The sequence below is a fragment of the Salminus brasiliensis genome, chromosome 21 (assembly GCF_030463535.1).
Source record: "Salminus brasiliensis chromosome 21, fSalBra1.hap2, whole genome shotgun sequence".
Lineage (NCBI taxonomy): Eukaryota > Metazoa > Chordata > Actinopteri > Characiformes > Bryconidae > Salminus > Salminus brasiliensis.
Genome location: NC_132898.1, coordinates 25,443,602 through 25,466,925, shown reverse-complemented (window position 1 = coordinate 25,466,925; position 23,324 = coordinate 25,443,602). Strand labels below are relative to the sequence as shown.

Sequence of the window (23,324 nt, the reverse complement as noted above, 5' to 3'; positions counted from 1 at the left end):
AACATGCTTCACACATGCGTGTAATACACTTGCCTCAAATGCCTTGATGATGATGTGCTTATATGATTTCTGACACTGACCTCTATAAAAGCAGATTAACGTATAGATCAAATTCAAGCTTCCAGATGGCAAGAGGATAGCTTGCTCGTCATTTTCCAGGTGGTCCAGGTGGTGAAGAAGAGATTTACATCAAATGAGAGTGAGAGATGGATAAAGGCTGAATAGGGAAGGGGTGGGAGGGTAAGAGAAAAGAGAGAGAGGGAGAGAGAGATGTGAACTCAAGGTGAAGTAAATGTTGGCTAGTTAGTGCAAACGGACAAATGTGAATAATGAGAGAAGTAATGACTTCGAGAACTGGATCCTGGAAAGGTTGCGTTTTTAGGGAAATGATGGCTGGACAAGATTTACAAATGTAGTGATTCCAAACACTGTGCTGAGTACTGGGTAACTTCTAGATCTGCAGTGTATGTTTCTTATGAAGTATCTTGATCCTTCTATAATTATATCAAAGTTTTATATATATGCATATATGTATATCATCACTGTCACGCAGAGCACTTGAGTGCCTCCCAGTGGTGGCTATTGACGCCAGAGTGGAGCGACTATATACGTATATATATAATTGTTCCCCTTTGGTATCAATGGCCTGTGGGCCACCACTTGTATGACTCAGGGTGACACTTCCGAGAAATCCATTCTTGGTACACCACTACAGCAGCTCTAGATCATCCCACATAGCGAGGAGGTGTATCGAGAATGGACGTCTTGCACACTGAGTGCCTCCCAATGGCATAACGGTGGCGCCTCACAGCCCATTGAGACCAGAGAGAAACACCAACTCTGGTGAGTGGTAGAGAATAATCGTTCCACTGTGGAGCAGTTACCCTCCATAACGAACACCTACAAGTCTCACTAGTGCCATCCAGCCCAGGTTGATTATTCCCACTAGTATGTAGGTGGCCATAATATTCAGATATGACTGTGTACATGTGTGTATACATGTGTATAATGCATCCATCTGGTGGGTTTTCATCTCTGCTTGTGCTGGCTATTTTTGCATGCAGCACGATAGTCAGGAGGTGGTCCGAGGTTGGATCAGCAGTGGCATACAGTCAGCGTGGGTGCCCACCAGATTGAGACAATGGACCACGATATGCTTGGAAACAGAGGGACGACCCCAGTGTTTGCATGATTTTCGTTTGCTTACTGTTGTTCATAAGCTTCCATTACATAGTTTTAGTTATTTTAGCCTTTAGCCGACTTCGGAGACTAAAAACATGCTAATACAGTGTCTCCACTAATGTACAGTATTCAGTGTTAGCATACTCTGTTCTATTATTAACACCAGCCCTAGAACAGATGGCAGTGGATGCGTCTTGGCACATGCTAACTGAAGCTCCCCAAACTTCCATTCTTGCCGGTTTACCACAACAAAGCTCATGTAAGTGTCCATTTATTTCTGTCTTTTTTTTTGCAGTTAGCAATTGTCACTCCTCCACCAGTCCTCTCTGGCCTTCACGCCTCCACAGAGACGCTGGGGGTCCGTCACCACATCCAGTGACTCTTTTGCTCTGCTCTGTGTGGGAGTTGCCATTTAAAAAAATCATAAAAAATAAAAAGCATGGTCCTGGTAAGTGTATGTCCCTCATTGGCGTGTGAGCTGAACGCTGATGCCTCCACAGCACTTGGCCACACTTTGGTAGAAAGGGAGGATGATGATGTGCAAAACGCTGCTCCATAAAGTCTCCAGCCAGCCAGCGTTAATAAAGATCACCTTTACACATGGAGTGAACAGCCTAGAGAGGAAGAGAGAGGTGTGTATGAGTGCGTTTTGCCAGCAAGTTATTGTCAAGGGTTCGGTATTCATAATTTGCTTTTTGAGTTAAGAACTAACGATGCTAACAAACACTGGACTTAGACTGTCACCAATCTCATTTCTGTAAATACAGGCCCAAAAAAAACATCGTTTAACATAGTTTAGAACATGGTATGAATTACACTGATCAGCCATAACATTATAACCACTGAGATCAACTACACACCAGATGTGGAGGCAGCTGAGGATAGCGAAGAGAATCCCGGCAATGATGGAAACGGGCACGGCCAGCAGTGCAGTGATGATGCGGTAGAACCACACCCGGGACACCTCAAAGAGGGCATGACTCCAGATCCACACCCGATCTCCACTCCGCACTGACAACGGCTCTGCTATTACATCCTCAAAACTCACCTGACCAGAACACACAGACACACCACATATACATCACACAGGCTCTTTTAACCCCTGAAACACTATATGGGCCCATTCTGCAATTCCTTACCCTCATAACTACCGAATTTCTATGATGGTTCTATCGCAACCCTAGAACTATTTTCAATAGGTTCTGCAGAGGTTTTCAGCAATCTGAAGAACCAGTTAAGTATGCAAATGTTTTTTTAGGTTGTCATGGTTCCAATATAGCACCATGAAAAAACCCTTAACCTTCTCTCAAGAGCTTGGGGAACTACATAGACAGAGTACACACTACATAGACACATACATGAAAAACTGTGGCTGTGGTCCATCTATATATCGGAGGTCAGATGCTGGAGCTGATAATTGTATACTATTTCAAAACATGTTACTGGTTTGACAATCGTTTACCACTGTTTAACGGCAAATCTAACCAAAATATGTCCCACTTTTTATGTCCCAGGTTAGCACTGTTTGCCTTGTCCCAGATTAGCACTTATCAGTACCAGTTTATGTAGTATTTTGCGCATCCAAATGCGTCCAAGTTGGACAATACTGTGTGTATGGCTGATTTAATGAGTCAAATACATAGAAGTGCAGACATCTTGGATTTTAAAGTCTCCTGATTTTCCGAGTAGGAAATCCAACGTGGGGTTTCCAGGAAATTCCAGAAATGTCCTACTTCATAGTTCAAATGGCTCACAGCATGTATTTGAAGGCTACATTCATACTTATGTAGCAAACTCCATCTGTCATCCTTGACTGCTAATACACCGCCCTTATACTTTACTCTGCTAGCTCACTTTACTAGTTAGCAAGCTAAAGGCTTGTACAGTTATTTACAACATTTATCTACATTATGTTCAAACTTCTCCAAAAATGTGCTGGAGTACAGAAGTATTGCCTGGCTAGCTAATTAGCTCACCGTGGCTAAAATAACTGGGTGACTACAACCTTGTGAGTGTGTTGCTATAAACTATTTTAAAATGGGACCTTATATGAATTCCCACTCCCATTGAGAGTCGAATTGAGCTTTCAAGGAACAGCTGTATGCTACCAACCTCCACCACCAACAAGCGTCCACTGAACCAGCATCTACTGAACCAGCTCTCAGGTCAACAGTAGTGTCTTAGCATAGGAATGGACAATGCTGTTTGGCTAATTCAACACAGTCTGGAAAATTCAACACAGTCTGAGCTGAGTTGAGATAAAATGGACAGAACGTGCGAGAAAAGGTGGGCCTGTCTGGAGTGTCTTATGTAAGTGATTTTCTTTTGATCACTTCTTTTGCTTTAGAGCCACCTTTAAAGTGTATGAGGGGATTCCCTGCACACTGTGTCGGCCTAGAGTGGACTAAAGTAACATATTGAGTACCCCTGGGTTAATTATGTAAGAACACAATCATAATACATACAAATGGCTTCACTGTGAGAAAATGAGCTCTTTGTTATGGGACATTGCACTTAGTACTGGAGTACTGAAAAGGCCTTATTAGTTTTTCTATAGTTTCTGAACTAAACTAAACTTGGCTGAGCACTGCTTTCATCCTCCATCAAGTCCCCAGCTGTGGTTGTCTACAGTATCAAGAGCAAAAGTAGCGAAATCCCAAGAGGAACTATGTTTTCCACCCTGATTCCAACACATAGGTTATGTTTGGTACCAATCCAAATGGACTGGTTTATCCTGGTTTATCCGGCTCCAGTGGCACTTGTCAATAGCTGGATATATTAGGCATCAAATGAACAGTCTTGAAGTTCTTGAAGTTGATGTATTGCAAGCATAATCTGAATCTGAGCAAGATGAGCATCTCCAAAACATCAGGCAGGTTTGGGATATTCCTGTCATACCGTGGTCAGTACCTACCAAAAGTTCTCCGTGGAAGAACACCTCACAGGCCCCACCTCATGACTTACAGGATTTGTTAAAGGATCTGCTGCTAACTTCTTGGTGCCAGATACCACAGGACGCCTTCAGAGACCTTCTGAAGGTGTTCTGGTGGCATGAGGGGGACCTACACAATATTAGGCAGGTGGTTTGCTAATGCTAATCGATGACTATAAGCCTATATATTCTTGTAGCTCCCATGCAAAACTAAAGACGCAAACTACAGACACCAAACATGTCTTGGCAAATCAGGTTTATCTTAGGTTGCAGGCCAGTAGTCTACATTTCACCCAACTGCCCCTTTAACTTCATTAAGTGTGAGCTCTAGTGCTGCTGTGTGAGTGAGTACCTTTAGGCATTCATTGATCTGTCGTGGGTCTCTCTCATTGAGCAGTGGCCTGGTGTCGCTTTGCGTCGACACAACATCTTCCTCCTCCTCTTCCTCCAGCACGGTCTCCAGCTGCGTCTTCCACGGTTGCTGACCCTCGCTGTCCTCACTGTCGCCAACGTCCTCCAGGTCAATCTCTGTTTCTACTCCAGCCATGCTCCGCATCATGGTGCCGCTCATGAACTTAGTGGCTCCAGGCCACTAAACAGACGTCCAAACAGTCACACGCACCTCAGTTAACGTTACCTCAGTTACCTCGGTTACCTCACATACCTCAGTCACCTCACGTACCTCAGCTACTCTCCACTCCAACACTCCACTGAGTGCTGAGGAGCTTTAGTTATGTTGCCGCTCTGCTGGAGTTGAGGGTTATATTAAGAAAGTGACCATGCTCTTACAGGAATTCCCCAACAGGCCCCCATGGGAAGATCTGCACCCCCCTCTGCACCAGGGGCTATAAATACTCTGGGATGGGTCGCCTCTTGTTCAATACGACCTCACTTCGCACATAGCTCAACTTCAATACTGGCAAAACTGAGTGTCGTGTTACTTCTTGACCATGAACCTTTATGGATTTGGGAAGTGTTTAATGAAAGAACTTACATGTTTGGTTCCATTACCCTCGAGGGAACCTTAAAGTGCTTTCAGTGTGAAACGGTTCTCTCTGATTATTAGCAGTACTGTTCATTTACAGATCTGATGGTCTCTTAGATTTATAAGAGCAGAACATGTGGAACATCATTGGAGCTTATGGAAAGAGCATGGGGACAGTTTTTATCATACGTTACCATTACATGAACATATACAGTATCACTCACACTATATGTCCAAAGTATCCACTTGGACTTAATTAGATAGGATGTGCTGGGCCTAAGGTTACTGTGTCCAATACCAGGTGTGGGCTAATACCAGGCCCCAGCACTGAGCTGTGAAGCAGTTGTGGGTAGCCCAACTGGGAAGAAGAACTTGTGGGTCCTACGTCTGGATGCCAGGTCAGTGATGAGACCAGGAGGGGTGAACATGGTCCCTATCTGGGTTGTACACTGCAAATGGGGCCTATATAGGACGTATTGATGGGAACCATTTAGAAGCCCACATGGAACCCACCTAGTCTACGTTACACCAATGTGAGCCCCACATGAGCATGTTGGCTGGGTTCTCTGGAGAGATGGAGCACAATCCAACACATTTGGGATGAGTTGGAGTGCCCGTACTAAATGGATAAAATAGAACCATAGCCTTCTGTAAATAACCTTCTTTAAATATGTTTTTAATGGTTTGGGATCACAGAAAATATTGATATAAATTTGACTTAATAGAGACCTCCCTGCCCAAATTTCCACCCAATGTCCAACCCAGTAGCTAAGACACAACACCACTGATCAGCTCAACATTCTTGCAGAAGAACACTAAATGCCTGCTGGTTTGGTTAAACCTGTGTGTGATAGGACTGATAGGAGAGAAGGAGGGCCGCCTGACCCACCTAGAGAGAGTGAAGCTGATAATGGGCTTTGGGACTTATGGATGGCTGTGGGATCACCAGGATTTAACTTCTGGAGCCACTCAGGTGCCCCAGAAATGGATTTTATGTTAACAACATTTTGAATTTTAGGTGTTCAGGCATACACTCTTGTTTCAGAGATTAAATTGCTTTTTGCAAACCATCCGTTTGCTACGAATTCAGAGTATGAATGTTCACATTCAGATTTTGCATCTACAATAACTCCATAATCCACAGTTAGAAACCCAACTGAATCACATATGCAGATATGGTGGAGCCTCAGAAGTGCACTGCAGTGAGACTGTAGATGCTGGAAAAAGCTTTACATGATAGTTAACATGACAAATGGTTTAGAGATTGGTGCCGGCCTGTCAGCTCTGCATAAAGGCAAATGACCACTTAGCGGAGTGCCCATCAGCAACACAACAACACACTTCTGACCCAAAACACAAAGACCAGAGTCTGCAGAACAACACTGCACAAACAGAGGAGCTGATTACGTCACTCTCCAATCTCCTCAGGGCTGGGATAATGTGGAAAATGCTCTGCCGTGTTCAGAGGATTTCACAATATGCTTTTAAAGCTGTTCCTGTCCAACCACCGCTGCCATTAGCAGATCATCCTTGACCTTCTATTTATAGCCCCATCGGCCGGCTTAGGGAATAAATCGGAGGAAATATTGCACTTCTTCTTTGTCTCTCAATTTGTGCGGTGACATCTCTTCCTCTTAAATGATGTGATCCACTGAAAATCACATGATTAAAACATATCACATCAAAAGTGAGTCACAGGTAAAACTAGGCTGATATAATGTTTTTCATTTGGAGGCAAATTTAATGCAATGTAGTACAATTCAGTGCTTCTGTGCTACAAAGCTTAAAATTATTATTCTGTGTGTTACTGTGTTTTGACGTGCAGGATTGAATAGTTTTGGGATTAAAATAATTTGCATCACAAAATAATTTTCCACACTACAATCAGCCCAGCATGCATTACACACATACTTCACATCGTGCAGTCACAAAAGTCCCCACAAAGAAGTTTCTTCCACTTAAAAAAATATATAATATAAATTATATATTGTATAATTGTATAAATTAATAATAAGAGTGAAGTTCTCATAAATTAATATCCAGAATAAAGATTTTACAGATTAATATCCAGAATGAAATTCTAATTACATAATATTTAGAATAAAGTTCTAATAACATTAATATCCCAAATACACATAATATAGCAAACCGTTCTAGCAAAAATATCCAGAGTAAAGTTGATATAAATTAATATCCAGAATGAAGTTGTAATACAATTAATATGCGGAAAGACATTGTAATTAAATTAATATCCAGAATGAAGTTCTAATGAATTCATATTTAGAATAAAGTTGTAATAAAATTTATATCTAGAAATAAGTTATAATAACATTAATATCCAGAATGACATTTTTATACAGTAACATGCAGAATCCAGAGGTGATTATATTTGGAAGGCGATAAGGTAAGTAAAATGTAATGATAAAAGTATTTTACCTCTTGTAATATTTTAACATATAGTTAATATGTCATAATAGAACACAATAATAGCAGTTATCAATTAGGTCAATCATTATTATATTACTGAAGAGGATGGGAAGAAATGTGTGTGTGTGTGTGTGTGTGTGTGTGTGTGTGTGTGTGTGTGTGTGTGTGTGTGTGAGAGAGAGAGAGAGAGAGAGAGAGACAGAGACAGAGACAGAAAGAACATCTTGTGATAACAACAGCACAGCATCCTGTCTCCATGCTGCGTTTAGATACGCTGGTATATGAAGAAGCTAATGGATTCTATGTCACCACCAGGCAGATGGCTGGAAGTGTGTGTGTGTGTGTGTGTGTGTGTGTGTGTGTGTGTGCAGTCATTAGGGCCAGCTGAGTTTACCTCTTGGCTTAGCTGCAGTGGGTGGAATCTAGTGATGTAATACTGTTGGATTAATGTTTTAATCACTGAATGTTTGCAATATTTAGAAACCTAAAGCACAGAACAGGACATATCTTCATCCCATGATGATTCCAGCACAGGCTCTCCATATAAATCCAAGATAAATTACTTTTAAATGAACCTTTTCTGGAATTCAAGCCGGACCAGGCTGATATAGCTAGTTAGCTTTGCTAGTTGTATCACACACAGATGGCATTGTGGGATATTGGAGGATGGAATGATCTCAGTAATTGACTAATCTGACAGTTTGTCCTCTTCTCTGTGTGTTCCCCTTAGTTCAGCTAGGACAATGTACAGATGAGGTCTGCTTATAACATTTGTGCCATAGTTTATTTTCTACATGAATATTATCTGACCTCCTTTTATCTTTTGCAATTAAAAGGCCAAACTATATGGACAAAAGTTTTGGGACACCTACTCATTCCTTTTTCTTCTATAATCAAGGGTATTAAAAAGAGTTTCTCCTGCTTTTGTCAGAGTAACTGTCTCTACTGTCCAGGGAAGAAGACTTTTTACTAGATTTTGAAGCATTGCTGTGAGGATTTCATTGCATTCAGCCATAAGAGCGTTAGTGGGGTCAGGATGTTGGATGATCACCACCTCACCTCATTCTCAACTACTAAACTCATCCCAAAAGGGGGATGAAGCACTGATAGGGGGCTTTATACCCCTCTAGCCCACACCTGGTATTATGTTTTTTTTCTCTTTTTATTTAAATAAAAAAAAAAAAAAGATCACATTTTTTCTTTTTCTCTCAATTTGGTACTGCCAATTAACCCAGCTGTTTGTAGCAACCCCTTGCTCTAGCAATGCACCTGACAATTAGAGGGTAAGGGCTTAACACTTCTCCAAGCAAAGCCACCGCACCAGCTAACAGACCAGCCAAAATCAAATAGAAGTGATGAGGGAAGAGTGCACGGACAATTGTGCTAGCTTGGGAGATATATATATATATATATATATTCCGTTTACACTATAAAATTATAGTAATAATACATGATTGCACAGTTAGTCATTTCAATTCAATGGTATCAAAAGTTATTTTTGCACAAAATTACAAAAATAAGAGGGTGGAGCTGTTGACTGAATATCTTTGGTCAGTTTTTGTGATATCATAAAAAGGATTTTACTCCATTTTGGATCATTTGTACAGGCTTATTCATCATAGAATATTTACAGAATCAAAGTTTACAATGTACAATATGCAACAAAGCAGTTGTTTTCAGTCTCATCCCAACAGGGAAAGTTGAAATCAGATATAAGAACGAATGCTAAATTCTAACTGGGTTGTATTTCATTGGAAACAGAAGGAATTTCACTGTAACTGAATTCACAGAAGCGTTTTTTTCTGGGCAGTTCTCACGGATGTTGGGTCAAGGTCTTTGGCCTGCTCTAGAACATGCTGTATAAAAGTGTGTCATCCTGACCTGTAATATCACACGATGGAGAGGAGGTAGTGTGTGTTTACCCCATCGCATCCCATTTGAGTGTGCGAGCACATCGGCCTGCTGCTCCAACAGCTGTTCCTCAGCAGATTTTCTCTTATATAAGTGCAGAACAGGGCCAAGACTCAAGACTCCTCCTAAATCCTCTACTCGGACACGGCAGATGTAAATGAATATGAGCTGAACTTGGTGAACTGGATGATGTTATCTACTGTTAATGTTGGGTTTATTTAAGAGCACAGTAGCGACCATAATTACAGTACCTCTGTTATCTCCTCAGATTTTGTATTTAGTGTCAGAGATCAGGGTCAATGTAATTAATGCCGTAATGAGTTATTAATGCACTTTTGCCATGCATTCATTTTATATTACATCATTTTTAAATGGAATTGCATAATTGTTTACATAGTTTCTTATATAACGAATTACATTTATATCTGACTTGGGTTTTGAGTTTTTTAAGCAGGAGATTTATCAGAACCTGAATGTGATCATGTTTTATGGAAAAAACTAATCATGAAGTATTTTTACCTTATTATTATTATTGCTATCATTTTTTTACATTGAAGTAAACGGAAAATCTCAGGGCAGACTGTAATGTAACCTGCCTCCAAATGTAATTTATTACATCACTAACTATGAAACAATGATAATAACTAATAGTTATCTTGGAGTTAAAGGGTGCATTTAATGAAAAACAACCTTTTCCACTCTTTTCCACACTATTAGGCTTAGGATTTGAACTTGCGACCTCTTTTATATATATATATATATATATATATATATATATATATATATATATATATATATATATATATATATATATTCAATTTACATTATAGAATTATAGTAATACTGCATTGCACAGTTAGTGCTGTCATATTTAAATTCAATGGTATCAAATGTTTTTTGCACAAAAAGTACAAAAATGAGAGGCTAGAGATGTTGACTGAATAGGTAGGTATATGAAAATACGTTGGTCAGTTTTTTCATATTCACATTTTCTTTTACTCCAGATCATTGTGGATCATTTGGCCAGGTTTATGCATCATAAAACATTTACTGAAGCAAAAGTTTTGATTAAAATACAGATAATATGTATCAAAGCGGTTGTTTTTAGTCTCATCTCAACAAAGTAAAGGGTCCATATAATGGAAAACAAGCTCTTCCAGGTGCCTAATACATGTGCAGCTTTTTTGTGCAGCTTTATTATTCTCGAATATTATTATACAACTCATCATTATTTTTATTATATTATTTATTAGACTTCTTCTTTTTCATTTAAAGGCTAATACTAATATGCTGTACTATACTGCATATTGTTGTACTACTACTACATCACACTTCACACTGTATTACAATTGAATAATATTCCATACTATTCATACTGAACTATATATATTTTTAAAATATTTATTTCCATTTTTAGTAAAAACTGTATCCTTTCACTGTTATAAATATACAGAAAGCACACTAACTGCCACAGCTCCCTGTTTCCTTGTATTTGTTTAGAAGCAATATGGCGGACTCACTGACGTATTGCAGCAAAGTGCATCTAGCTAGCTATATATGTCTATGGTTACACAGCTTTTCTTCAAAACGTTTCGTATATTGGATGCTGCTACCGTTCTTGCGTAGCCATTCTAATTTCTGAGGGTGTGCAAAACGGATGCAGCAAACAAATGCAGGATACACAATGCAACCATCAAGGGTACTCTCCAGCCTTAAAGCCACAGTAAGGAAAACAGCCTGAACATGGAGAATGTTCAAATTATTTATGACTGTTTTTGGTTTGTTAATCGAGAATAATTCAAAATATGGGCTCTTTAAATAGCTTGGACTTTGACTCACCATGAAGTGATGAAGTCATTGAGAAATTCCAAGGTCATGCACGAACAATGTGTGAAACCTATCCACAGCTTGGCAGAGAACAAGTCAAGCATTGTACTATGTTGCAGTATTGCATTGTATCGTATGGTGATGTATGGCAGAATCCAACATGACGTATATGCAGTAGATTAAAGGCCAATGAAAGAGTGTTTTGAGAACTGACGAGGCAGGATGGACGGCGAGGCTTTAGTCCACACATTTCCAGCCCATGACCTACTCCTTTCCAAACAGTCCACACTGTAGAGACTACGTCACATTTATTTAGAGGTGAAACAGGAGAGCGGAGCTTCATTTCAGAGTTGATTGTTGCACCTGTAGCTAAAGTAAGAGACGTTGAGGTGCAGCAGATGTGCCAGAAACAGATGACCAAAGCATTTGCACTTGAGTTTTTCAAATAAATATCGCTTTACACAATAAATAAAGACCCGATAATGTACAGAGAAATCAAACGTCCAATAACAAAAGAGTTTCTCAGTCAGAAACGTGTCTGTTAAGTTCCATAAATGCCTTGTTTTATAAAACAACACCAGATATGTGTTACTGTGCAACTGTGTGAAACGAGACACTGATAGAATTATAGAATTGTAGCAAAACTGAGGAAATGTACATGTGTAAATAAATACTAATAAAGTGGATGGATTTTAAAGGGGTATAACAAGTAGGCTGGACAATCGCTCAGGTGTTTGTTAAGGCAGTCAGTGAAGGCATGCTCTTACATACAGTCGCACATCTCTTTTTTTTGGAGAACATTTTCTCAATCTCACTGTGAAAAAACCCTAGACAGTAAAGCTCCTCCCACACTGCAAATAAAATAGGTGCTTTAACATGTTGAATTACATTTTTGAATGAATTGAACTTCTATATACTTTTAGTATGAAAAATATAACATTTTCTCATACTATTTTTAGTTCAACAAACTCAAATGTAACAAATGCATCCTATCATAGTGGTGATTACAAGGATAAACAAGCTAGTCAAGAATAAACATATTAAAAAATAACTTGAATAACTTGAAAAAATGTTATTTGAATATTTCAGATTTGATTAAAGTTAAAATGTGATGCAGTCTGAAATATTTCGGATTTGATTCAGGTTTAAACATTTTAGATATGAACCTGATTTGAACATTTCATATTTGATTCATTTGAATATTTAATTTTTTTATTTCAGATTTGAACCCAACTTTTTAACCTGCAGTAAAAATTTAAGATTGAAATGAATAACCCTCTGCAGTCTCTTTGTAGTCTGGTAACGTGCTACAGTTTCTCATTACGTAAATAAAAGGATGCATTTGTGAGCAGAGCATGGATCAGTTCTCTCATAAGCTGTAACTCCTGATGTCCAATAAAATGAACAGCCCTGAGTATTTGAGGTTGAGCTCAAACATCCTGACTACCTGGCTTAGTCTTTTTTTCACATATCAAACGAATGCCTGTTGTTTTTAATCACTTCATTAGGGAATTAGAAAGGAGAAAAGTTCAGGCCCAGATTGGACCATGTCTACAAAGATTGTTTGTGAAATTTCTGAATCATAAAATAATGGATCTGGATCCATTATTTTAACAAGTTGTTACATACCAATATCTATACATAGCTGATACAATAGAGAGGGCAAATGTTCTTTCACAGAAAATTCAGTTGATTAGATACTTTGGGTATCTGGTCACAGATGGAAAATATATTTTCACTTCTTTTCCTTTTAGTCCAAGAAAAAGATCGTATAAACCCACAAATTTAGATTTTTTCCCACATTTATTGGATTTCTCTGAAGTAAGCCAGGAATTTATGTCAAAGAAGACAATATTACAAACACTTCTGATTTTTATCCAGTTTGAATTTTTTTGTTTTTTTACTGTTAAACCAATTCAAGCATCTCAGATTTATATCGGATTTTAACAATTTGAATACAATTTGGTGTTAAAACACCTTAGATTTGGTCTCCAATGTAAACACTTCAAATTCAGTTTCAATTTAGACTCTTCAGAGATAAATCAGTGTAATCACAGCCCGACACCTTCAGAGATCTCAAGTAAATAAAGTTGGATGGAATTCTAAATTGAATCTGATTTGAATACTTCAGGTCTGAATCCAGTGTGAACACCTCCTATTTGAATCAGTGCAATCATAGTCTAAGTGACTTCCTCAGGGATCTGTCCTGGTATCCTGAAGCCAGTTTGGTCCAGCGTAGTTCTGGGGGTTGCTGTATGGAAACTGCTCCTCGTCCCGTCCACAGAGGTGCTCCGGTTCAGGAAGTGCAGAAAGTCCTCGTGGGCAGAAGGCTCATGTCCGGAGGCGGCAGGGGGTCGCACTGGTCTGCCCGGAGAGCGGCAGCAGCACATCATTTTACACAGCTCCTCTCGGATCTGCCGGTTCAGCAAGCCATAGAAAAAGGGGTTGACTGCAAAGGAGGAGTACGCCAGCCAGGTCACGGGTCCCTCTGCCTCGTCTGAAGTGCTGTGGGAAAAGCCCAGTGACAGGTGCAGGTGAAAGGCGAAGTAGGGCAACCAGCAGAGCACGAACTGACCCACGATGACGGCCAGGGTGAGGGCCGCTTTACCACCCACAAGTGCCCTTCTGGGCCTGCGGGGGGCGTGGCCTGCCCTCCTGGCACTTGAGCTGGTGGTGATAATGGTTGTCTGGCTATTGACGGAGTCAGAACGCCTTTTGGGACGGGGCGTTGCGGTCACCCAGCTGGGTAGAGGCCCTCTCTGCCGGGCAGCCGTATGAGCCACCTTAAGGAGAGAAAGGATGAGATAAGTTAAGATAACACAGGTTTGTTGCCATGCATTACAAGTTTAATCAAACACCAGTAAAAAGTTTTTCATAAACAAATAAATAAATCAATAAACAAACAAACAAACAAACAAACAAAGGCCTGAAGTGTGATTAACGTGATTAGTTGGACAGAATTGAAGTTTCCCTTTTTCCCATCCCGACTTGCTCTCTCTGAGGGGGTAGGATGGCCCTCCCTCTCCCCTGTGAAGCATTGGGTACACTATAGAACTAAAACCATAGCATATTATAAAAAAGACTGGGTATCTTACACTTCCCAACTGAGTTTTGCTGATTTTCCCCAAAAAAGTTCCATCACACACTAAACCGGACCGGACCGAACCAAATATGGCCGAAAATATGTGTGCCTCGTGTTACCAAGGAGTCACAGATTTGTGCCACCATTTGCACCGCTGACCCAAAACAAAAGAAAGGTGAGCTCATAGGTTGGGAAACGTCTGCCAGGTCTGTACAGACTGCAGAGTGAGTTGAAGGTGGGTAGCACAGCACGTGTTGAAGGCTACGTTATGTACAAGAGAGATGTTGGTTTCTTTTACGAATTTCCATTCCACCTTAAATAGTGCTGCAAGATCAGACATGTACTAGAATGTAGCTGCTGCACCTGCACTGCAACGTAAACTTAGAAACTGCCTAACAACTGCCTGAAAATGCAACTTTTTGGCTCTATTTTCATTGGCCATTGATTGGACCCATACAGATACAGAGCCGCTGACCACTAGTAGATTATGCTCAGAAACAGGTTGAAAAAATCAAACGTTAATATGCTCCAACTGGTTTGAGACGTAACCCCGGCTTTAGTCTGTAAGCTAATAAATCAGAACTAGAACAATATGGTACAATATGACTCTATGACAATATGACAATATGACATTTCTAGGAAACTAGAAATGAGTAAATTGGGGTTTATTAACAAAGACATCCAAAATAAGTGGGCAAACAAATCAACCCCTAAAACTGCTATTTGTGTAGTAATGCTCTTATTTCATTGTTAAGATTTTAGATGGAAACAAATGAGCTGAGATCTGGAAATTCCCAATGGAAAATTGTCCAATCAGGAATTTCCCCCCTGTAGATAGATAGAGCCACACATGCTTTCCCGCTGGTTAGGCCTTTGGGACCTAAACTTACACATTTGATGAACAATCAACATAATTTGGAAACTGATCAAATTTTGATATCCGAAAGGTTTTCATGCTCTAGAAGGGGTAAAACATGTTCATATGCAGTAATATTAGCTTTGTGCTAACTTACTATTAGAAATCCCATAGAGATGCTATCAGAATTTAGCATTGTTGTTAAGTTTTTTTATGTTACTGCCACAAACTGAAGGCCTTTAACAGAGGAAGTTCTCCACTGCTTCCGGTATGTACAACTGTATGTATGCATGAAAGAGCACCTTGTACACGTTCCCATAGACGGCCAGGATGATGGCAGCTGGCACACAGAAACAGACCACACAGAAGAGGATGGAGAAGACTCGCCGGTGCCCACTGTGGCTCCAGTGCAGTGAGCAGTGTACGGCAGCAATGGAGCTCCGGCGGCCATAGTCAGGCCAGCCGAAGACGGTGGCCAGCCCGAGGATGGCGGCCGCCACCCAGACCAGCACCATGGCGATGGCAGCCAGCCGCGGGGTCATCTTGGCCTCATAGCGCATGGGGTGCACGATGTAGTAGTAGCGTTCCACACTGATGACCGTCACGGTGAAGATGGAGACGGAGATGAGAAAGGCATTGAGGAAGACGTAGAGACGGCACTCCAGGACGGAGAAAATGACGCCAGCGAAGAGTGGAGAGCCGCACACGATGGCCAGCGGCATGAGGAGAGCAGCACACAGCAGGTCCACCGCGCACAGGTGGCCCACGAAGCCAAACTTTCTAAGGTGAGGTGCCTTCAGCACCACGGCCAGCACCGCTGCGTTGGCGAAGAGGGCCACAGCGTTTAGGGTCACCATGGCGACCAGCCCGGTCAGGTCCCGCAGGCGGGACTGAGGGTTGGACATGGTGCCCAGCTGCATGCTGGGAGGCAGGTGCACGTGGGTGCCGTGGCCATGCTCCAGCGTATGGTTGAGCTCTGTTTCGTTCAGGTCGGAGCTTCGAGGTAATCCGGACGCTTCCATCTTTACTGCTCACATCCACACAGTAGGGGTGAGAGTCGAAGGTTCCTCCATCCTCCAACAGGCGGTGCGCAGATTCGTCAGGTCAGCTCTGTTGATGCGAACATGGAGAAGTTATGGGAAAGTGTTTCTGCTAGTTTTTTTTAACATGCCTTCGCGGACATGGCCTTGGCATTTGGCATCACACTGCCCTACTGCTGTAACCCGGGCTCAGTAGGATGTAAAGTGTAGGCATGCTTTAGGTGCTGGAATAGTGAATTAGAGCCTGGGATCCACTGGGATTAAAACCCTTTGCATTCAGACCTGAAATAAACTAAGAAGGTTTGATTTGGGAAGGTCAATCACAACCAAATCTTACTTAAGTCTAATATTTGGTCATTGTGGATGAAGCGTTGAGGAGCTGTGGGTTTGATGTTTGGGACACTGAGAGTGGGAGGCTTGATCAGTAAGAATAATTCATGATGCTCTCTTACTCAACCTCTCTCTCTCTCTATTAAGCATCCATATCTACTCATAATCCATATATTAATCCACCTAATAATAAAGTGACACACAAAGGAAGTAAAATACATAAAATAACACTAAGTATTTTAAGTAATATAAATAATAATCATATGCTATTATTATTAATATATTCTTTAACTATATTAAGTAAACAATATGCTCTTATTTACACTGACTGGTTTGATCAATTAGGATTTAATGGGAGGGGTTGAAAGGGTGAGTGGGGTGCTGGTGTAGGGTGTTACTCACTTTCACTCTCTCTTACCCTCCCCCCATTCAGCTATCTCTTTCGCTCTTTCTCTCTCTCTCTCTCTCTCTCTCTCTCTCTCTCTCTCTCTTTCGCTCTTTCTCTCTCTCTCTCTCTCTCATCCCAAAGCATTGGATAGGGCACCATCTACCATTTCAGAAAATCCAGTTCCACTGCTCCACAGCTTAACACTGGGGGGAGAGGGAGGGTTATAGCCCTCTAGCCCACATTTTTGGCATTAGACAAGGTGCCAATAGATTCATGTCCTATTCTATTGGCAGTACTTCTCTACAGGGACAAGACAATCTGTGTGTCTGTGTGCATTTACACATCTGTGTGAGGAATGGGTGCAACTTAGTGTAGAGAGTAAAGAAGAGTAAACTTAAAGTAAAGTAAAGTAAAGTAAGAAGGGGTGTCCACAAACTTTAGGACATATAGGGAATCTATTTGTCTGTCTATTTAGCCTCCATTTCTCTCTCTCTCTCTCTCTCTCTCTCTCTCTCTCTCTCTAACCTTTTGATGGGGAGTATAATGAGGCTGCTTGTTTTGCTGCAGCTGAGGGAGGCTTTCTGCTGTGAGCTGCATTAGCATTAGAGTGAGGTCACTGTCACCTGCAACTCACTATCACACACCCTCCTACACACACACAATCCACCCACGCGCTCACACACAAATATACTCCCACACACTTTCGCACACACACTGGCCCTCACAATGCAATGAATTGACTACACGCACACACACACACACACACACACACACACACACACACACACAAATCAACAATCACGGCTTCAGACAGGCAATCACTCCTCACACTGCTAATGTAATCACAACAAAGCATACAATTGAGCTTATTATCATTCTAATAATAATAATAATTATTATTGTTATTATTATTATAGGTTTAGAACATGCCAACATTCACATACCCACAAACAAACACTGACACCTGTCAAGGCATATGTCTTAGGGTGGATACATGAGGCAGCAAGAAAACAGTCAATTCTTAAGAGACAGACAACCTGGGTCAGAAACTCAGGCAGGTCTTGTGAGGTTTTTCTGTTATGCTGTGGTCAGCACATTACAGGGTTACAGGGTCAGGTGCCCCAACTTACAACTTACAGGATCTGCTGCTAATGTCAGATAGCACAGTCCACCTTGAGATCTTGTGGAGTTCATGCCTCAATGGTTCAAACCTGCTTTGGCAGCATGAGGGTGACCTACACAATATTACACAGGTGGTTTTAATGTTGTGGTTGATTGGTGTGTGTTTGTTTACTTTTTGGGTGAGGGGGCAACCTTGGTCCATAGGCCAGACTTTAGGCAGCGCTGTCTATGTGGGAAAACATGAGTGCAGACATGACCTCCATGCTGGTGTGACTCTACTTTTCCATGGATTTTACAGAGGGGTCTTTATCTCCAAACACACCCCTCACCCATTCCATGTGGAATGCAGATAAGGACGACAGGCACAGGGCAATAAATATCACCCAGACTTTCTCGTAATTAACTCCCACACACATGTGCACACACACAAACACTTATCTGATGTGAGGTCATCTGATTTGGATAAATTACTAATGACACCCACCTGTTCGTAACTCCCCCTAGAACTAGTAGTGCTCCCAACACCAGGAGGGTAAGGACCTAACACGTCTCCTCCGATACATGCTAAGCCAGCCGCCACCTCTTTGCGAACTGCTACCAGGCTGCCAGCATACTCGGAAGACTCCTGTGCTGGCCAACATTGCTTTAAGAGTGATGAGGAGAGAGAGCGCAATCTATGTGTAATTTGCAAATTGTGCTCTCTCAGACTTCGGCTCCTGAAGGCAAATTCACCAACTGGTGACGTTACTGGAGAAGGTAAAAACCTGCTTAACTTTCAATGGAAGTCAATGTGTTGATCCAGAATTATTCACAAAGTCATTTAAGGTGTTTAAAGGTGTTTAAGGCCTAACCCTAAACCATTGGACATTGTCCTAATAATTTGCCAAAACAAGTGCACACAAATATGCACACACCCCCTCATCCACACATGCATGTTCTCCATGCATAATTTCCCAAAATGCTGTGGTCATACACCCACAGCACTCTGTGCATGTGGCATGTTTTTGCCAGTCCTCAGTAATCTGCTTTGCTGTCTCCAGTTTAGCATGTTGTGATTATTAATGTGAACAGGACTCTGTGAGTTTATGGCTGTTATATAAGACTGATAGGCCGGCTATCTCAAAACTATGACACATTCTAACACTAAACTACAAAGAGGAAACAAATGTGTGAAATCCTGATTTCTTTTTTCCATTTCCATTTACATTATCCAGAGCGACTTACAAATGTGCTTCGCTGTTTACTCTGAATAATACCCTTAGCTTGAGTGTATAGACTAAGATCCAGAGATACCTCTAAGCTTAAATACTACTAAATACAAAAGCCAGTATGGAGACGACAATAGTCAACACTGCACTTCGCTGAAGTACTCCTGAAGGAGGTGGGTCTTCAGTCTGAGTTTGAAGACAGCGAGCGACTCAGACACCCAGGGGTAGTTTGTTCAACCACTTCGGTGCAAGGACAGAAAAAAAAGTCTGGATGCATGTCTCCCGAGGATCTTAAAGGATGGCGGGTCAAGTCGAGCCATACTTAAAGCTCGAAGGGCTCTTGACTCTTTTGACGATTACCATCAAGTACGGAGGGGCTGGTCCATTCTTGGCTTTGTAGGCCAGTGTCAGGGTTTTGAATCTGATACAGACAGCCACAGGAAGCCAGTGCAGAGAATGCAGCAGAGGAGTAACATGGCTGAACCTAGAAACATTGAAGACGACCCGTGCCGCTGATTTCTGGATCAATTGCAGGGGTCTGATGGTGCGCAGAGGAAGGATAGGAAAGCCTTTCGTCAATTTCGATCAGCAATCACCCAACCCATACATATTCTCCTCCTTATCACATGCAATGCTCCTAACAGAGAGAGCATTGCAGAGCAACCAACGCACTCAGAGGAAAATGGTGTGTATCCAGTAGATGCCAGTACTGGCCAGCATTGCCCTTGAATGATGTGGGGAGAAAGTGCCCTCCACATGCCCCGGAGAGAGCAAGGCCAATCATGGTCTCCTGGGGCTTCCCCTGCCAATGGCTAGCAGCATTTTCAGTATTCGTGGCAGCGCCTTATTCCGCTGGACCACTCAGGGCCCCTAAGATCACTTTCAGTTATCACCGTCTCTGGTGTTATTACTGCTTACACCAGTCAGCCACAAGGTGAAGGTGGCTGAAGGTGTCCTGTGGTATCTAGAACACCAAAATGTTCCTGTAGATCCTGTAAGCCCTGTAAGTTGTGAGGTGGGGCCACCATGAGCATCACTGATGCATTAAGTGCCCATGACCCTGTTAGTGGTTTACTGGTTGTCCTTCCTTGGAGCTCTTTTGGTAGGTACCACCCACTGCATGCTGGGAACACCCCAAAAGACCTGCTTGATGTTTTGAAGATGTTCTGACCCGGTCGTCTGGCCATCACAATTTGGTTCTGGTCAAAGTGGCTCAGATTCGTACTTTTGTTTCCAACACATCAAATTCCAGAACTGACTAATACATCCCCGACAGATGCCACTGAAACCAGATCATCAATGTTTTCCAGACCTACCAGATCTGATGTACCTCTGACTGACCATCAGCTGTGCTGAACACCATCTGACTGCACCCAGAAACAACAACAGCTGAGGTCAGGAATCGACTGAATCCTTCAGAAGCTCAGCTGACCTAGCGTTTGATTTGATGCTGAGCTGAGAAGCGTGACCCGTCCAAAATAACAGCACATGAGGACAGCTGTCATAACCAAGATTAAGCTCAGAAACTACACACACAGATTACGTCCAGAAACGAGTGACAGGTTCTGTAGACACAAACTAATCCTAGTGACAGACTGAAAAGGGACGCTGGGGAGAATCCCTATTGGTTCTTTTGTCTGGACACTTGGGCCTGTCTTATTTTTTATTTGTCCTTGAGAAAACCTAAGATTTGCATGAAAAGACCACCATAATTTGTCACATTCTTGGCCACATCAGTGTCCACTTGCATAATTCAGCTTTTATGATGTAAACAAAGTCATTCAGAGTGGGTTTGAAACGTTGTGAAACGCTCCATTCTAGAGAGACGAACAAGGTCAGAATTGTACACAGTGGTGGTGAGTGGAACCAGGCGTCTAAAGAGTAGAAATGGTTATGAATACAGTGCCTAATGCCTGAGACACTGTTTCATCATAGCTTTGAGAAGATTCTGACCTGATGAATCATTTCACACCAAACCCACTTTAAATGACTGTTTACAAGCATTTTAGAAAAATGATGGAACTTCCCTTTGAAATTGCTTTGGAGAACTGGTCTCTAAACTGGTGAAGTAAACATTTAGTGCTTTTAAAAAACTTACATTCACAATGGAACCAAAAAGGGTTCTGTTTAGAGAGCTGTTGTTCTCAAACCAGGGTGTTCAGTTTCTGTTTTGGGTTCAAGCAAACATGTGAATCATCTGAGGGCACTGACAACCAATTTGAGAACCACAGCCATAAAATACCTCTCTACTTTCACTAAAGTGGAACCAAAACTGGAACCAAAAAGGGTTCTTTTGAAACAACAGTGGTTCTCAAAATGGTGTGTTCAGTTTCCCTTTTGGTATTAACCAAGCTCTGAATCATCTGAGGCCCCTGAGAACCTGTTCGAGAACCACAGCCATTGTGAAACCACACTTGGTTCCCTAAAATGGAACCAAAACTGGAACCAAAAAGGGTTATTTTAAAAGAACAGTGGTTCTCAAAAAGGGGTGTTCAGTTTCTGTATTGGTTTGGTGCAAAGTTGTGAATCACATGAGGGCCCTGAGAACCACAGCCATGGAAAATTCACTGTTGGTTCCCTAATGTGGAGCCAAAATGGAACCAAAGTTCCTTAAAGAAGCTTTCAATAGTTGCTTCCTTAGTGATTCATTTTCATAACTGAGGTTTATGAGTAAGAAGAACCTTTTAAAAAGTTTAGAGAACCGTCACCAAACGGTTTTAAAGAAGTAAACCAAACAAGCTAAGAACCATTAAAATGATTCTGAATCAAAACTAAAAGAATAGAATCAACCTGAACTGAATCATGAAGTTTGTGCCTAAAGAATCATAATCTAATCGAATCACTGTGAGGTCAGAGATTGACACCACTAATAATAAGTAAAGGTTAAGAGGTTGTGTGTAAGTGTGTGTGTGTGTGTGTGTGTGTGGTGAAGCAATAGTGTTTGCTCTTCATCCTCATTAGGGACTCTGCTGGACACACAGCGCGCTTTCATTAACATCCATTAGCCTCACACAAGCACAGGTGTACCATAATCCTGCCTGGACCGGAATACACACTCACACACGCTCACACACACGCTGTTTACTCAGTACTGAGCTTTCCGCTGTGTGTAATTCATGAGTATAGTGTTGTGCACGTGAAGTCACCCTTGTTTTCCTATAAGTGGGTTGTATTATGTTATTATTACCATGTTATCATAACTTTATTATTATAATCTCTGTATTATCATTACAGCAACAATTTTAACAGCACTCTCTGCTGTTATCTAGAACTCTCTAAAAGTGAGAGAACATTATAAATAAATAAAACATAATTATTATTATTATTATTAATAATAATAATAATAATAATAACAGTGAGAAAAAAATATGTATATAAATATATATGTATATTGAGTCATGCATAAAACTCACCTGGTGTCCAGCTCGGAGGTCCCAAATCTCCACTCTTAGTATAAGCGATCTTATGGCCAGATGTGGTTTTGGTGTGCTTGGCTGTCCGGCTCTGTCCTGCTGAGATCTTTTGTTTGGTTGCAAACACAGATCTGTGTGGAGGCTCTGTGGTGACGGACCCAGCAGGCGTTTATCACAGCGTTTATCACTGACCAGTGAAGAGCAGGTGGGTTAGAGGCAGCAGGTGAACCACAGCAGGGATGCTCCGCGACTGATGGAGCGGGGCGAGAGAAAGAGAGAGAGAGAGAGAGAGAGAGAGAGAGAGAGAGAGAAAGAGAGAGGGAGGGAGCAAGGGAGAGAGAGAGAGACAGAGAGGGAGGGAAGAAACAGCTGGCCAGATTGTGTATGTGTGAAGGGGGGGGGGGTAAGTAACCCATAGCAACAGTCAATCACATATTCATGTGAAAGTGAGAGCAAGTGAAGATGCCCTCTCAGACTCAGACTCTCCCACACACACACACACACACACACACACACACACATACACACACACACGTGTATAGACTCAGACTCTTCCACACACACACACACACACACACACACACACACACACACACACATACACACACACACACGTGTATA

General features: G+C 41.6%; 2 protein-coding genes across 2 annotated transcripts; both read right to left on the bottom strand.

Annotated features, from left to right (window-relative positions):
- Positions 1-1,260: 1,260 nt before the first annotated feature.
- Positions 1,261-4,774, bottom strand: cav4a (caveolin 4a). The gene is made up of 3 exons (XM_072666204.1): positions 4,467-4,774; positions 2,043-2,230; positions 1,261-1,796 (listed from the first exon to the last, which is right to left on the bottom strand). The coding sequence occupies exons 1-3, from the start codon at positions 4,683-4,685 to the stop codon at positions 1,646-1,648; spliced, it is 558 nt and encodes a 185-aa protein (XP_072522305.1). The 5' UTR covers positions 4,686-4,774; the 3' UTR covers positions 1,261-1,645.
- A 7,578-nt stretch (positions 4,775-12,352) lies between these two features.
- Positions 12,353-22,793, bottom strand: LOC140542972 (probable G-protein coupled receptor). Its single transcript, XM_072665941.1, has 3 exons — positions 22,704-22,793; positions 15,505-16,312; positions 12,353-14,047 (listed from the first exon to the last, which is right to left on the bottom strand). The coding sequence occupies exons 2-3, from the start codon at positions 16,222-16,224 to the stop codon at positions 13,445-13,447; spliced, it is 1,323 nt and encodes a 440-aa protein (XP_072522042.1). The 5' UTR covers positions 16,225-16,312; positions 22,704-22,793; the 3' UTR covers positions 12,353-13,444.
- Positions 22,794-23,324: the final 531 nt, after the last annotated feature.

What these genes read in the sequence shown, in the direction of transcription:
- cav4a (XM_072666204.1), bottom strand. Translation starts at nt 4,685, where the DNA reads ATGAGCGGCACCATGATGCGGAGCATGGCTGGAGTAGAAACAGAGATT. An exon ending in AGATCAATGAATGCCTAAAG is followed by an intron (nt 2,231 to 4,466) that starts GTACTCACTCAC and finishes TGTTCTGGTCAG; the next exon opens with GTGAGTTTTGAGGATGTAAT. An exon ending in CTCAGCTGCCTCCACATCTG is followed by an intron (nt 1,797 to 2,042) that starts GTGTGTAGTTGA and finishes CTTCCTCTCTAG; the next exon opens with GCTGTTCACTCCATGTGTAA.
- LOC140542972 (XM_072665941.1), bottom strand. Translation starts at nt 16,224, where the DNA reads ATGGAAGCGTCCGGATTACCTCGAAGCTCCGACCTGAACGAAACAGAG. An exon ending in TCTATGGGAACGTGTACAAG is followed by an intron (nt 14,048 to 15,504) that starts GTGCTCTTTCAT and finishes TCTCTCCTTAAG; the next exon opens with GTGGCTCATACGGCTGCCCG.